Below are 17,186 nucleotides of genomic sequence, written 5' to 3'. Positions count from 1 at the left end.
AGCACTGCAGAGTGATGAATTCGTCTGGTACTATGTATCTCCCACACTCACCTGTCAGATGCAGTGATTATATATGTGGGGCTACCACAGCTGCACTGGGAAAGCAAATTAGTTCGTCAAGCCAGGAGTTGTCCCTGTGCTCAAGCAGCACTGAATGTTCTGTCAATCCTGAACAAACACTAACAACGCCGCATTGATAGAGTGCTGTAAACGCATGTGTCCATTACAGGACAGAGATAAATACATGTTCCCTTCCCACTCAGGCTTTGCAATTGAAACAAGACAAGACAAAGTCAAGCCAGGACATAAAATGACAGCTTAGGAGGGCAAGGGCTCGACACAGCAGCGTTGCTCCAGCTCAGCATTGGTCTGGCCTCACTGATGCCAGTGGAGTTAAAAACCCAAGCGACTCCAGCCTTGGTAACTGGGGACTCGTAAAATGGAAGAAAGCCTTTGGTGAGGCTGAGAGGAAGGTTTCAGACCCTCGAGACAGAGACAAGGGCTGCTGAATGTTATGTTTCCTGCACATAAAGAGCACAGGGTGCACTTTGAGGTGAACGTTACCACAAAAATGAGGTGGGATGTGAATTTACAGCATGTCAGATGGTGCCTGCTCCTAAGTATATGCTTACTCTGTGTTGAAAATACCCAGCTTACCCCTCTTTCAGCGAACAAATTGGTGTTTCACACTTACCATGGAGAAAGAGCATGCCCCTGGGCACTTACAGGGAGTAACCAAGGGGCTATATATTTACTTTCTAGTTTGCCTTCTCCTATCTTGTCCGTGACATTAGTATTGGAAAGGTCTTTTGGGAAAGAAAAATAACAAGCAAAGCAAGAACACATATAACAACATCACAAGCAAGCAAAGTAGTTCTCTCTTTCTCACTCTCTCTATGTGAAACCTTTCATCCCGAAATATTTCAGGATCCTCCCCCCACAGCCTACTGCTTACATTCAAGGGTGTTGTACCCAGAAAACATAATCTGAGTTCCCTGCATCATACGAGACAGGCACAGAAAGGGGAAGAAGATTAGAGAGAACAAGAGGAGTAGGAGTGAGTATAAAAAGAGTATTATGGCAGCAAAGATATAGCGGGGGTTAGGAGCTTTTATGAAAGCTACTGAAGGGGAAGTTACAGCAGCTGAACAACATTACTTGGTTAGGCTGACTAAATAAACGTGCAAATGACTTGAGAATAAGTTATGTGTATATACAGATGTGAGACAGGCCAGCAAAGTACCTCACTGAGACTCACAGTACAGTCTGAGTAGCAGTGGGGATAGATTTCAACCTTTAGCAGGAAAAAAAAAAAAGTGTCAGATAGAATGGTTTTCCATCTATTATTATTAGGACTTTACAGCAGCCTTGTGAAAGAGGTACATTCTGCCAGAGCAGGGGCCTTGAATGTATTGTTATTACCCAAATCCTCAGCTTTATCGCTGCAGAATATAGATGCCCTCTTATTCATTTGCCTTCTGCAGTGTATCCCAGCCACAAGTCATGGGTGCTGTGAAACCCTAGTGAGTATGAATCACTTTGCAGCTATAATTGATGTGTTTATGTTATTTATCTGCTGAGCTGTCTGCTGTGATTAATTGCATGCAGGCGTGTGCAGAGGGCTCCAAATGTTGTATTATTATATGGCTGTCATATTTCATACAGATGGATCTGCCTGACGATGAGCCGGATCGATTAAGTAACAGAACGTTTCGGTACGACCCGGGCCAAGACAAATGGACAGAAGGCACGCCGATGAAGTACTCCAAATACCGCTTCAGCACAGCCGTAGTCAACAGCGAGATTTATGTCTTGGGTAAGAGGAAACAGATTTTTAACAGATAGTACCATGCCTTTTTCTTCTTTCCAGCAATTTGCCTCTGTGAAGTGAAATATCTCACCCTTTGCTATGTACGTAGGAGAAAGTATGTTGGATTAAGTGGATAGTGTGTCTCTAGAGTTATTTTTTTGTCGCATCATTTCTTCCTTCCTTAATTTATGTAGATTAAATTAAGTAAATGTTTAGTGTTCTGAATTAATGTAACAAAGATACTTTGCTATTTAAACTACCTTTCTTCGGAGTTATCAGTGTGCACTATAAATAATAATGAACTTTAAAAAGTGGGTAGAGAAGCCCTGTTAGCACCATTTCACAGGTGAGCAGTAAAAAGCTAAGGAACATACCCAGCATCATGAAGGAATGCCATAGGGAAAAAAAAAATAATTGGATCTCCCAGTCAAAACCAACATTATTTGTGGATTCTGATAAAATTTCATGAATCATTCTCTTCCTCCCACCTCAATGCAGTGTCTTTTTTTGAAAATCTAAATCTTTCATTTTGACGATTTTTACTGAATCTTTTCAGGTTTTTGTTTCAAAACAGTATTTTGACCCAAAGTTTTAAGACCTGTGTGAAAGAAAAGTCTTTTGTCCCAAAATGATCCCCATCCATATCCCCAGTTCCATGGTCCATCCATAACATAACTCTTTTCCCAAAGACCATCCTTCACAGCCCCATCCCAAACACTGCTGAAGCCAACAGAAAGAACATCACCTGTTTTACGCTAGCAAACACCTCAGAAGGTGGCAAGCAAGGAATTTTTCTGAAAAGACAATGAAGATGTAAGGCAGGGAAAGGCAGATGGAGAAGAAAGGCATTGCAGGCATTGGAAATGATATGGGGAAAAAGTTGAAAGGGGCACATTGGAAGCAGAATTGGAGCCAGAAGGGTGTAAGTGATGGAGAAGATTATAGAAAGGTGTATGACTGGAAAGTTCTTGAGGAAGTGGGAAAACAGTCAATTAATCCACAGGTGGGCTGTGAGTTACTTATGCCCTCCTATGCTCCAGTGGGCAGCATCAGAGATGAAGAAGGCAGCAATCACCTCAGTACCTCCAGACCTTTCAACCCCTTCTGCTTCAAACTACTCCTGCTTACAAGCTTCTCAAAGTGAACACAATAAATACGGTCTTATCAACTTAATACACCTCCTGTAAAAGGGGTGTTCTGGTTTTGTCTGGGTTGCTATATACCATGGATAAAGGAGAGTTTGCTCCTGGCATGTAATACAGGAATCGTTTTGCAGGGGGTGTATCTAAGAAAGGTGTATTTGCAGTTGAAGAGGGAAATGGCTTTAACACTGCATTTGTCTTCTTCTAGTGAAACTTCTTTCTCTTAAGTGGCTTGAGACTGGCCCATAGGCACAATCAGGAGAAAAGGTGAAAGAAGCCCATAAGAAAAAGAGAGTTTTGCCAACAGAAAATCAGTTCATTATTGTCAAAGGTTAGTGATAGAGAAGTCAGTATGCTGTTAAATAAGGAGAGTGTTGTCTGCCCAGGCTCAGAGGTGCTTCAAAAATGTGGAGACTCCATTCTTTGTAAAAGGTTAAATATATATAATTATTTATACTGACACTGATGCTGTAATGGGGCAGCAGAAGCAGCAGTAATAGTTGAGAAGAGAAAGGCTGTATTCATGTGCTTCAGTAAGAAGTGCTCTGAGATCAAGACCACGAATGTTGTGATGACACAAGAGAGTCAGGGAGAAAAAAAAAGGAGCTGCCTTGGGATGCATGTGATAAAACAAACTGACAGTCTTCTTCACAGCAAGCCTGACACTGAGAGAAGGAAAAGGAGTTGCTAATAAGGAAAACTGCATCCCTTTTCTTCCCTCAAAATCTTACAAAGCAAGAAGCATATCTGAATGATTACAGTAATGAAATGTACAGTTCGAACACAAAACACAGTATTCAGTCTGAAAAGTGCCTGTTTAAATGGTGTTGAGGAAAGTTCATGGTCTCACAGACCTTCACAAGCATTTTACTATCATAATGAAATGAAAAGCTAATTTTCTTATGTATAGCTGCAAGTGCTGCAGTATTCAGGGAGCTGAATATTGACTTGAATTCTTTCTTACATGCTAGCCCGTACCAATAATTTATTTTGGTGAGAAAATCTTTGCTAACAATCAGATCAGTGCATGGGCCAGAACAGGCTCTTGTTCTGTCTCCATCACTCTGGTGGTTCACACACCTTCCCATGGGCAGTCCTTATTCCAGCAGTCCTAAGGGAACCAACGCATTTAATCCTGAGATTAACAATTTGCTGCACTGGACCCTTCACTCTTGCCACTAAATGTAACTAAATGTACATAAAGGTGGTCTTTGTTCTCGGTTTCGACAGTGTAAATCTGGGGTAATTTCACTGTCAGGAACAAACTTTCTTGTGATTTATACCAAAGGTAACCAAGCTCACATGCTACTCCAGGGAGCAGATTTTGGAGAAAGATTGTGGTATTTTTTACTGTTTGTTTCTGCAGCAAGTGTAGACACAAATGAGTTACCATCAGGTAGCATGAATATCAACTGCAGGTAAGACATTTTGACCTAGGTCTGGGCTTTTTTCACAGACTCCAGATTGCCTATTTTCACAAACCTTGAGAGGACTTTAACATCCATAAATCTGTAAAATTTGGTTGAAACTGGCCAGTAAGTGCAAAAGCCTGAAGAGGCAGACAAAATCATGTAAATGCAGATACAGAACACAGATGTAGTGAAGGTAATTGCATAAGTCTTGTTTCCTTAGGAAATCAAATAATAGTAGAACTAATTTTTTAATTGAAAGACAAACTTGACACTGAGCCAAAAATGATATGACAACAGAATTCTACCTTTGGATATGCTGGTTTAAATCAACCTTTAACAGCACGGGTGGAAATACAGATTTAGCTGTTAAAATTGAGAAGACAATGTGGTTGGTAATTGTTAACCATCATGATCTGAAAACTCTGTGGAAGAGATGAAAGGATTTTCCAAGACCTCTCAAAATGATGAAGCAATTTCCAAATGATTCTGTTTGGAAACAGTGATACAGTGACTGATACTGGCATCTTATTCTGCTGATATCACACATGGCCTCATCTCCAGCTGTAAACTCACATTCGCCAACTGTAATTAAAACTTCACACAGAAAAGCTACATTCCACGGTTTATTTGTGGTGACAAGTCCTTGTTACCTGGCGAGTTCTAAGGCTGTTGGGCTGTGAGGTGGGTCCAGTTTTCCTTTGGGAACAATTGTTATGGTAACCTCAGCCAAGTGAACGGGCAATTCATGGCATTGAAAGAAAGGCAGTGAAAGCCTTCTGAATCTGGCTGATGTGGTACTTGATCATGCAGATGACATTCAGGAGAGACTGGGAATGGAAGGAACAGAGGTTGATAGTGACACATCAAAGAACAGCAACTGCCACGAGGATGGTAAAACCACTGCAGGCTCTTCAAAGCTGTGGATTCCTCGGACATCACCTTGCTTCAGAAGTAATGTTGGGCACTCTGGGAGTCTAGAAAGATGCTGTTAGGGGTGATTTGTGCAAAAAGACATTCTGAAGAGGATCACAGCTTGTCAGTTCTCCTCATGTTGTGATCTCAGAGACGTCTATGCTCAGGCATAATGACTAAGGTTTTGTGCTACAGATGAAAGAAAGACTTTTGTGGAGTCTCTGCCATTGCCATTTATAGCCCTCCTCACTCCAGATGGGAGATCCCCACGGTGAAGCGTGTGTGCACAGAACCTGAACATCTAACGGGCTCCCATGGAGCCCCGGTCGTGGGGCACTCAGGGAAGGGGCAATTCAGAAGCGTGCTCGACCGCACTGCTTGGATCCCCGCAAGCATCACCCGCTTTGCATATCATACTTGTTCCTTACGTGGTGCCCTGTCTCTGTGGGCCTCCTGCACCCAGCTGAGAAGATCCACTGGGGGCTGCTGGGGGCAGACGAAGGAGAGGGAGGGAAGCAAGGTGGAAACAGGTAAATGCAAGGTATCCTCTGTATGCCACAAGGACCAAGCCCTGCTTCCCAGAAATAAAAACATGAAATAAAGAAATACACAGCTCTAGCTGGGTACATAAAGTAGTGTTGCAGAGAGATGAGAGTTCTTTCAAGCAACTCTTGAAAACTAACTCCTTAAATGAAGTTTGTCAGCCCTTTCAGGCAGGATCTCTGTCTTCCTGCACAGCTCATGCCGGTGTCAGCACATTCAGGATTAGGTGGGACTCTAGAGCATAAGTGGAATAACACTGCACTAAAAGCTGATCTTTACTAACATCTCTGATGCACAAATGCAATTTCTATCATAAATATGAAGCAAAAACATAGATGGGGCACTATCTTTGAATAAGATGCTGTAGCAGTCTAATTTTTGCCCTCATCCGTGTAGGTGTAAATCTGTAGTAAGTAGTCTGCTGATCTAGTTGTGTGGTGTCAGACCCATTTTGTTCTAACCCCCATCAGAATCTGACGCTTAGCCTTTGAAGTGTTAATTTCTGAAAAGTCCTACTGGCACAGAACAAAGCGTACATAGTCACTGTCCAAAACCTCTTCCCAGCCTAATTGCCAGCTCCAGCGTGTAAAACCCTAATGACTTAAATGGAATTATTCTAGAGTCACACTGATGGAAGGAAAATGAGAAATAGATTAGAGTTTTTGGTCTGAGTAATAGCATTGTTCGGGAACCTGTACCATGTGTCTTAATCAGCAGTTCAGCAATGTAATTGTCTGTTTGTTGTGTAATGTTCCTAGAGAATCTTATGCTATTTATACACTGTACATAATCCTCCAGCATTTCCTAAGGCTCACAGTCCTTTCTCCTATTCATCTCATTTGACTGGTCTCAGCTCTTTCTCTCCATATTTTCCCAGGAACATAACTATATTCGTTGGAAAGCCCAAGAAAGAGCAGTATTGTGTTCTTAATGATAGAAGCAATTGAGACACTTCTGGAAGAAAACCAGATGGGAGGGCTCTATTTAAGGTCATGCATTTTAATCTCTTGCTTAAAAAAATATCCTTTCCAGCTAAGTCTCTGAAAACTCATTACAGCCAACAGACAAATTAGGAAAAGTTATCCAAATGAATCTGTTTGAATGCCATATTCATTAGCTTAGGTTAAAACACATTCAGTAGAACTACTGTCTCTGAAACACAGGTCACTGGTAAAAAACATATCACCATGACAGCTTTAACCATGTGTTGCTTTTATGTTACATAATTCCCGCTTTATAAATAAGAACATATAGAAGGACTTAAATGAGAAATCCTAGTAGGGAAGATTTAAGAATCAGAGAATTTTTGTTTCTCCTCCTTAGCCTAGCATCCCACCTCTTACAACTCGTTTTTTCCCCCTGAGCTCTTGCTGAGAGCTTCTTTTAAAAGTTTTAAGCAGTGAAATGAGGTTCAATTAAATACTGAATATCTCAATCATAAAATACTTATTTGAATATGTATTTTGGGGTCTCTCTGGAAAGGAAAGCTTGTGTAGGAGGGGCTGGAAGGAGACATTTTAGCTTTCAGTCTTCAGTATTAACTGTGCATTTGAATAACACCTTCTTCTAAAATAAACATGGCTATTTATAAATATGCTTTCAACTTCTGACAAGTAGCAGCTTATGGGCTTGATTCTGCACTGTTATACCTGTGCAACAGCCTCTGGAGTGCCTGTGTGCAGGGAGGAATAAAAAAGGAAAAAATCTGGTCTGATAGACAGGATCAAAAATGCTCCCTTTACTTACTTAAGGATTATCAAAGGAAATGAGAGCAAGGTATTAGAGGAGAAGGCACTGGAACAGCAGGGTTGACCATGTTTAGGAAGACAGTCACCTGTTTTTTCAGCCCTGCTTCTAATCAGTGTTTTGCCCTCATGTCTTCTACAAGCTACATTACCTCATCTGCTGTGCTCTGTGTTAGTAAAGAATGACAGTGCTTCTCCGTTTCATCTTTGGAAGTGCCCACCAGAGCTAGCTTTATTGCTCCCTTATTTCTCTGAGAAACCAGCTATGCAGCCTGCTTTGCAGAGAGTGAGAGAGCAACATAAGTGCTGAGATGCTCAGCCTGAGTGCTGTTAAAGAGTAATGAAGGGAAATGTTACGTAAGAGATTAGTGCTATTAAATCCATGGTGCATTCAAAGACCAATTTAATAGTGAATTATCTTACGGGAGGTAAAAGTTAGATTTCACTTGCTTGTTGGAGAATTACTCCTTTTTTTTCACCCATTTCCCAGGTTCCTCTGATAAAAATCCAAAGGGTCATTAGTAAGAATACATGTTGCTCAGTATTGTGATCTGAAGACTTAATTACATGATAAAGAATTACAGTTTCAGGGCCCTGAGGGCACTAATAGGTCTTGATCATCCTGAGCAGCATCACCTGGGGCCTCCACCCACACCTGCTGCACACAGGTCCAGGAGCATGGTTTAAATGCAGGCCTAGGGGCATTAGTTGCTCTTTGTTATCTTGCCTTTGCCGGATGACTGCTGGTAGGGCCCTCTGCAATCAACTGCCTCTGGTTCTGTACCCTGATGGTAAGTTCATTATCTGGGTCATGTTCCCTTTGGGAGTAGCTCTGCTCTTGTTGGTCCCTGATATACTGCCCTGGCTGAAAGACCATAGCTTATGTCTAATTTCAGCTGTCTGTTAGTGGGAGAACCAAGTTAAATGGTGTAAAGTCTGATATTCAGCTGTCACCATTACCCTGTGCCTCTCAGAGGAGTACACAAGCTGCTTTCAGTCCTATCTGGACCACCTACTGCTTTGTAGGTGTCATTTTGGTCAGCCAGCCTACCTGTGCAATGAAAAATCCAGACTTGGATCTGAGGGGAAAAAAAATGTCCATGATGGATTCATCTGTTTGGCAGATTTAACTGTATAAGAGCTTGGTGTGGATGAGACTTGGAAGTGCAACTGTTCTGCACCAGTGTCTGCTTTACAAGTATCAGTGACGTGAGTGAAGTCACTGGGTATGTGTAGGTAGAAATGCTCCCTATGTCTTTATAGAATCATAGATGACCAGGTTGGAAGGGACCTCAAGCATAATCTGGCAAAAGCACGGTCTAGACAAGATGTCCCAGTGCCCTGTCCGGCTGAATCTTAAAGTTGCCCATCACTTCCTTGGGGAGATTATTCCAGTGGTTGATTGTTCTCACTGTAAGAAATTTCCTAAAACTCAACTACGCATCAGTCTCGCTTCTATAGATACATGTAGATATATTTAAGGCACTTATTTCCTTTGCACCCACTGAACTAATTATGACCAGTGACTCTTTACCACTTCACTGCCATTACAGATGTTTCCCCTCAAGTGATGGAAGGCCGTTCTGTTATTAGAGGTGATGTGGCTCAAATTGCATTCAGTCTTCTCACGTGAGCATGGAGTAAGGGGGAGGCACTTGACCTCAGCCAAAGCAATATGTTTTGCCTTTAGCCAGCTTTGAGCAGCATGTGGGTATAGCAAGGCACAGAACTGTATCTCATTGAAATTCTGAAGACGTGGTAATCACATCACCTACCCTGCTTTGCCTTCTTGCATCAAAGGCTTGTCTTCTCTATCCTGATTTCTTAATAAAGATCCTGTATTGTATTTATATATTTATTTTACTAATGGAGCTTCATGTTAAATTTAAAGTCCATTAGAACCACTGCTTATAGAGTGCCCTTGAAAGTATGTTTGATTGCAGAATCATCCAAGCGTGATATGGAAAGCTCTCAAGCATTAATGGGTTTGGGAACACAAAGGTGGCTTCACTCACTTCAGTGGCAACTGAAATATCTCCTAGGGAAAGCGCATAATGTAAAAAGCCTAACGTGTTGAAAGGGTGTATCTGGTGGGGGTGAGGGGAAGGCTGAGTTCTGGGATTAAATCCTCTTGTGCGATGAATGTGAAAATGACAGAAATGTTCAAAACTCCCAGTGAGAAATCCAACTCCGCCTGCACAAAGGACATATAATTGGGCTTTCTGTGGAGAGCTAAGCCAGGTGGTGTTGAATTCGCCCGCTCTGTGATGAGATAGGTGAGTGTGGCTTGGTGAAGGACCCTCCCCAGCACCCATTCCAGACCGTGGGCATGGAAACAGCACTTGCTGCCCTTTGCATGCCTGCTGGGGCTCCCAGGAGGCTGTGACCACAGCATGTGTGTTTTAAGGAGCCCATCTATAGTTCTGGGTAGTTCAAGGTACAATTGCAAGAACAGATCCATGCGCTGCTGGCGGGTCACTCGGCACAAGAGCCTCTCCCAAATGATCTAAACCTCTTTGCTTTCCTTACTGCGCTCTGCCTTGGTCTCTTAAAGATTACCCCCACTTTATGTAGAGGCTCCTGCAGGAGTGGAGAATGAACCCAGTTGTTCAGCTGCTCTACCCAAAGAACATGAAAGAAAGACAATCGTCATGGTCTTAACTGTAATTCTCTAAGTCTCCGCTTGCACTCCTAATGGTTTCATAAATCTGAATGAAGAAGGCAGCGGGACGGGATGATCTGGAGTTATGAGTGATGCAGCACAAAGCAGCCTGAATTGTCTGGCACAGCAAGTTTCTTTTTTTTTGCCAATTTGGAGTCTTGCGTAGTATATACATTGTAGATGATGGATAGCTTGGTTAACGTGAGATGCCTCCACTCAGATGCAGACGTGAATTGATTTAAATTTGAGATTTTTTTTTTTTTTTTCTGATTTGTGTATTTGACTCTTTGGAAAGAGGCCTGAGACATCAGCCTCCATAGAGGGGGAGAAAAAAAGTATTGTTTCACAGGAGTATTTCTCAACTAGTGCATCTGGGAACACAGCAAAGCAGAGCTGGTAGATTCTAATATCCTCAGATTCCTTTGTTAGCTATATTTCAGTGTTAGCATTGCTTTACAAGGGAAGATTGAAATTCCTGATTTCTTGTTTTTCAGAATACTATTTTTCTAAGCTTGAAAATTAAACTTTACTCCCCTCTGATTTTTCCTTCTTACTTTCTATTTGCTGAGAGCTTAGCTTCACCCTTGTAAATTGAACATGAAATTGGATTTATCTGAAAGGGCTGTGGAGGGCGTAAGTAAAATGGAGATATTTTGTACCTTCAGAACTGTCTCTAGTAATGACAGGATTAAAGGTGGTTAACTTTAAATTGCTTAAACTATCCAATGAAGGTTTCATAAATGCTTGAAAATATGTGGTAGCTCTTAAACTTTTGAAAAGATGCTCCAATAGGTCACAAAAAATTACTTTTCTAATAACTATGCAGGAAAAAAAATGTTTGGCAGTGGATCCCCCGGATTGGCAGCTGAATGTCTTCATTAACTGGTAATGGTTGTGATTTTTTTTTTTTTTTCTAAAGGTCATTGACAGTGCTGTATCAGTTTTTTACCTGATTATTTCTGTTCTTTCTGAAGTTACCATGCCCCACAGTTACTCAATTTAGAAAATGACAATAAAAATGCACTAAAAAATAAACAGCAATTATGCTTCTAGAACAGTTCTGGGGCATTTTGTACGTTGTCCCCCTCTTGAAATATTGTGGCAATCAGCAAAGCTATTGTTTGACACACCACATGCATTCCCTAACTGGTACCATTCATTCCTCTGATTGAACAAGATGCTCTTTCATTCTTCATACAAAGACTTTTCTTATGGGTGAGTGCATATCCTTCAGCGGTGTACAGTAACACCTGGGCTAATTTTAAAAAAAGATAGCTTGATAACCAGCAGCAGTCTGTCTTTGGCACTACAAAGCTGTCTTTTGAACTGATCAAATTAGTCTGTGGGGAGCTTTAATATTATTGGTTCCCAGTTAAAACTGCCTTGAGTATCTCTTTCTATGTTACACTGCACTCTATAGACTGCACATACCCCGGTAGCAAATTGTCTTGCACGCTGTACTCTGTGAATCTACTTGAAGAATGCTATAGAATCACAAAGACTACATAAGCAAACAAACAGCCTTATCAGTTAAAAAATCTGATTAGCCCTTTTAACTTTTCTTGATAGTTTTAGGGTAATAGTGTCCTGTCCTTAGAGTGGCACCTCTCTTATAAACCATTAAGGAGTAGTGGAGAACACTGCATAGTAGAGGATAATGCTCCTGGCATAAATACAATACAATAAGCAAATGTTTGAATTCTGAAATTTATTCTTGTTTCTAAATAGTCCTAAGGAATAGCTCAGTGAGGTTCCATCATGACAAATGCTCAGCATGGGGATGCATACAACTCCCTTTCTGGCATGGAAATGATTAGCAAAATCCCATGACCACAATTACTCCCTACCTCAGCTCTCTTGAGTGAATCAAGCCTCAGAGGAGGAGCCCATCAGAGCAAATGCTGCTTAGCTGGGGGTGTTAAGCTAGTAATGAAAGCGTTTGGATGCTAGCCTTGTTTAAGCACATGCTGAGGGGGACCTCATACAAACTGCTAGGACCTTGCTGGTAGGGATTAAGGCAAGTAAAGATTTGCTGTGCGTGGAACAGGAGCTGAAAACCAAACCCAGTGAAGGTTTTAAAATTCAAATACTGAACCAAGTCAAATGCTGCTAAATTCAGCTGGAGGAAAACTTCCTGCTGATGATAATGGACACTGAATTTGGTTCTAATTTTCCTGCTCTGATGCAGGGATAACTGATCTTATCTTTACCTGACTCTAAAATGCAGATCTGGAATACAGTGGCAGCAAATTTGGAGCATTATGGTCCCCATTTACATGTAGTTGTCTCTTGCAAATGCCTTTAGAGAATGCAGAAAAGGTTGAAAAAATAACACAATCCATATTAAGAGGTAGATGGAAAACCATATGCAAGTAAAACTTTGAGCACTAGGGGTTCATTCCTCTGACAGACCAGCATAACAGCACTAGGAGCAACATATTTTAACAGCACCTGCACAGGTTATACTTGCAGTCCTTTCTCTTTGCATATGTAAAGGAATAATTGCATGCATACAATGCATTTTGGATTTGCACATTTGAGCAGCCCAGCACATGTATATGGAAAGCCAGCCTTCATATGGAAATTGCTTGCATATTGCAGCCATTTTATATTTAAAAGTGGTCGCATACACATGCATGCACAAAAGAACTGCTGCAGCGTGCCATCAGTGCTCATTCCAGGGTATTGTGTCCACTGGCACAGAGGGAAAACCTGCAAGGGTACGTCAGCATATTAATGCTCAAGAACCAAAGACTGAATTCAAAACCTAGATTTGATCACCGGATAGGATTTGGAAAGGTAGTGTTTACACTGCGATTTCAGTGGGCACTGAGATCTCGGGTACATCTGCAGCCTGTCGCACTATGTCCCAGCAAAGGAAAACTGGGATCCGTTTCAATCCTGCACACCGACTTCAAGTATCCTCATTAACCCTTCAACAGTAGCGCTTGTCACAGATAACGCAGTTGGCACTCCTGCATATTGGATGGGTTTGTTTCTGGAAGTTGATTTCCCTTAAGAAATGAGTGTAATCTTTTTCTTTTATTGAAGACAACTAATCAAATGACTGTTGGTTAACACATGTGAGGGTCAAATCCACTAACAGTAATTGCAGAATAGTTTTTGATCCATTGCAACTTAATGATAAAGCAATTTGTCCAGCACGCAGAACAAGTAATTATGACCATTTCTACTATATAGACAGAAAACAAGACAAAATACCTTTGCATTTTGAAGCCATGCTGCTTGTCCTTCCTTTGATACAAGACTTCAGAAAGGATCTTGCTCTGTCTGTAGATAAGGTGCAGCAGCTTCTGCTTTGAGTTTGCTTTCTAACAAACTTCTGGAGCTGCAGAAGGGAAAAGAAAGGGAGATGAGGGCATGTAAACAAGAAGTGACACAGCCAGCAACGTATTCTTCTGCAGAATCTGCGACTGCTACGTTTGACCTACGTATCTTTTTCAGGAGGAATTGGGTGCCTTGGTCTAGACAGAGGACAGACACGGAAATGTCTTGATGCGGTGGAGATTTACAACCCTGATGGAGACTTCTGGAGGGATGGACCCCCTCTGCCTTCTCCCCTCCTCTCCTTACGAACAAACTCTACCAGCGCAGGCTGTGTGGAAGGGAAGCTGTACCTCTGCGGAGGATTTCACGGAGCAGGTACTAAAGTTGACGCTAACATTCCCTAAATAGCTGAAATCAGTTGCACTGCACACAGCCTGACGTGATGACCCACCAACCCTATCAGGTGGCACTGGCGTGCCCTGGAGCCACAGAGCTGATTCAGCCCTTTGGACTGCCAGCTCCTAATGTCAATATGAATCGTGTTGTTTGCCCTTTGCTTTTTTCCTTAACAAAACATGAAAAACTCAGGATGTGTCTGATCTGTGCTAAACCTGTCCAAATCTACAACCTCAGCAGAATTCTTCTGGATTTACTTCCAGAGCTACTGAGATCAGGAGCTTAGTGTGTTACGGACATTAAAGAACTTGGGCATATTTGCTGAAGATTAAGGCACTATCCATCTGTCCTTAGCCAAGCTATCTGGCTCTGCCTATTTACTTACATGTTTTTCATAATCAGTGTTGAAAAAGCTTATGTATTTAATGAGTATTCTGGGTAGGGAACTGAGATACAAAGAGTCTAAAATTCCAGATCTGGTGATTTTAAATAATCCTAGCCCCTTGGCCACCTTTCTTCTTTTACGTCGTCTTCCTTCCAACTGTGCTTAGCTCCATCTAAATCTGCAGTACTGTTAACCATTATTTTTTTCATTATAAATGCAGAGAGTCTCAAAACACCAACATTTAGTCTTCTACTACATACTGCTGCTACCCCAATTTCCTTTCTAGAAGAAAACAGTAATACAGATGCATTATCCTGCTAGTAAATGTCATGTCAGGTTCACTGTTGCCCAGGAATGGCCACGTGGTATCATTGGGTGACATGTCCTTCACATTACACTGACCCCAGTTGCATTGACTTTTACTTTAAAAACTCTACACTTAGAATGATGATTTTCATCAGCTAGTTCACAACTCACCTTTCCCTCCCTTCACTTGCTACTGTTTGAGCAAGCTGCTCCCTGAAAACTATTGTATGGCAGCTTTCTAACAGGCACGTTCTCATGTCACCACTGATGGAAGTTCTGTGACCGCAGAGCAGTTACGATTACAGTACTTCACTGTTTCCATAGGAAACATTGTGCCATCATATCTGTCTTTTTCTCAGCAGTATTACAAAAAAGCCTAAAGTTAGTGGGTACAAATCTCAAAAGGCTGATCACTTGCACTGGTAAATGAAGCAATTTCATTCAAGATGACTAACAGATTAGTATGAGACTTTCTGAATAAGGTAGTTTTGAAGCCATAAAAACATTTTCTGTACAATACCACCACATTCTGTTACTGAGTCATGTATAAGGAGTGGTAGTTCTGGGAGAGGTTGGAAGTGCCCCTGTGGATTTCAAGACTGCCATCTTTTGTATGTGTGGATAATGCCAGCTTCCTGACTGTACGATTGCAAACTGTATTAATTATGTATAGAACTCCCCTGCACTAAGTGTTATTTACATTGGAAAACAAGAAATCAAAGTTAGAAAATGCCAGTTTTGCAGTTACCTGTGCAACCTGAATTCTGACCCCCTACATATGTATTTTGTATACCAGTGAAGAAATAGTATGTGATTGTGTTGTTAGACATTGTTATGATGTCTGTTAACAAGGGAGACAAAATAAGATTCTGTCAACCGTAAATTAGAGGTATCCACGTTTGAGGAGTTGAGAGGAAGATGTGCCTTAAAGGCAGACTTCTTAATGTGGCTTTCAAGTTATTAAAAGGAAAAAGGCTTTCTAAATCTTTGTAACAATAACAGCTTCTAGCTACCATCATCCAGAAAAAGACGGGTGGAGTCCATATGCTGAACCTGAAGAGGTTATCTAGCTGCCTCCCTCCCTCACCCCATCTTGTCTGCATGCTGGAAAGAGTTCTTGCCTGATATGCTCTTCGGGGGTAAAGGGTGGGGTGGGAGCGTTATTACTGTCATATGGGGACTTGGAGAGGGTGGCTTGACTCTGCTCTTCCGCAATTACAGCTGCTCAGCAGCTTCAAGATATTCACAGAACAGCATGTGCTGCGTTAGTAGCAAATGGGGTTATTTTAGAATGTGCTTGTTTGGTTTTAGTCTTTCGGGTTTCTTGGCATGTCACTTTGGTTTTTGTGAGGGATGCAACCAAGAGAGGATATTCCAATTTTACAAAACATTGTAATTTAGTTTCAACCAAGCGGAGTTTTTGGAACAAGCTGGAGGCACAGCTGTAGTCTCTGGGTTTTCTGCCTGCTGAACACTAAAGGGCTGCTGTGAACATTCAAGAATGAGTGCTTCTCAAAATAAAATGAGCCAAAATCACTACTGCAATGGAAAGTCTTAGCCAAGGTATATAAGGGGCTGCAACCAAATCCCTTTATACTATAGATCTCTCTGCAACTCCCCAGCCTCAACCTGTCTTCGCATTTGCTTAAACCTACTTCTGATCCAGCAGTGTGAAACTTGACCCACTAAGGACATTGTTGCATCTAAATTTTACTTGTATGTCTTGTGTTCTGTCTTTCTGCACGAGTATTGACCTAAATGGATAATTAGAGACCAGAGATGCTGTGCACAAGCACAAAGCTGAAAAGCAGCTGTCAACTGCTCAAAGGGCCTTAAATTTGGATGAAGAGATGAGTACTGTTCAGTCTTCATATCCCACGTGACACCTGAAGTTTCGTGACGGCAGGATTCTCATCCCATATATATTTGCCTCTCAAATCTTTGCCTGAAGAAGGACAAGTGGTTCAGCCTTAATAGCATCCCCAGGAGCAGAGGAAGAGAAATTGCAGCTACTTAGTCCCCAGAGGGAGGTCAGCTTGGCCAGCTGAGACTAACAATGCAGAGCACAGTCTCTCTAAAGGATGAGTGGACTCCAAAATGTGTCCAAGCTTCAAGAGAAAGCTTTCTCTGAACTGCAAGGAATGCTGCTCAGTGTTGAGCTCTGTTGGTAAACACTGCTTGCAAGAATTCCCCTGCTGAGGCTTCCTCAAGTTAGAAGCTTGCTCAAAGCCTGGCTATGAGAGGGGAAAGGGGATTAATTCAGCTGAAGTTTAGATTAATTCAGCTGAAGTTTACCTGGAGTGTCTACATGAAGACCTTTGTGACCCCAGGGCCCCTGTAGCATATGGAGAAACACAGAAACCTCCAGAGGGAAATCCAGGTGCTCTGCATCTGCTCTGAAAGAGCAGAAGGCAATTCAGAACCCTGAGGACCTCTCTGGTCTCTTAAAGCTCTGTTTCCATCAGGATATGAGGGTTTGTAACCTGGCTTACCTAAGGCAAACACATCAGGAGCTTGGTGTCTGTGGTTAAATGGTACAAACCACTCTGGGACCTCTGTGTTCTATCACTAGCTGACAAATACTG

At 41.8% G+C, this 17,186-nt stretch overlaps 2 protein-coding genes across 3 annotated transcripts in view; one reads left to right on the top strand and one right to left on the bottom strand.

Moving 5' to 3' along the window:
- Nucleotides 1-17,186, top strand: part of KBTBD12 (kelch repeat and BTB domain containing 12) — a 39,588-nt gene that overhangs the window by 12,566 nt on the left and 9,836 nt on the right. The window contains exons 4-5 of the mRNA XM_026857376.1: nt 1,666-1,816; nt 13,692-13,889. Coding sequence (XP_026713177.1) covers nt 1,666-1,816; nt 13,692-13,889 — 349 coding nt within the window. The remainder of the gene's footprint in view (nt 1-1,665; nt 1,817-13,691; nt 13,890-17,186) is intronic.
- The window catches only part of MGLL (monoglyceride lipase), a 114,793-nt gene that overhangs the window by 88,554 nt on the left and 9,053 nt on the right, over nt 1-17,186 (bottom strand). For both annotated transcript variants that reach the window (XM_026857379.1, XM_026857378.1), the window contains exon 2: nt 13,449-13,575. In XM_026857379.1, coding sequence (XP_026713180.1) covers nt 13,449-13,467 — 19 coding nt within the window. In that variant the 5' untranslated portion in view covers nt 13,468-13,575. The remainder of the gene's footprint in view (nt 1-13,448; nt 13,576-17,186) is intronic.

This window comes from Athene cunicularia (genome assembly GCF_003259725.1).
Source record: "Athene cunicularia isolate RWA chromosome 12 unlocalized genomic scaffold, athCun1 chr12_part1, whole genome shotgun sequence".
Taxonomy (NCBI): Eukaryota; Metazoa; Chordata; class Aves; order Strigiformes; family Strigidae; genus Athene; species Athene cunicularia.
The sequence above is the reverse complement of the archived record's forward strand: the minus strand, read 5'-3'. Positions and strand labels throughout refer to the sequence as shown.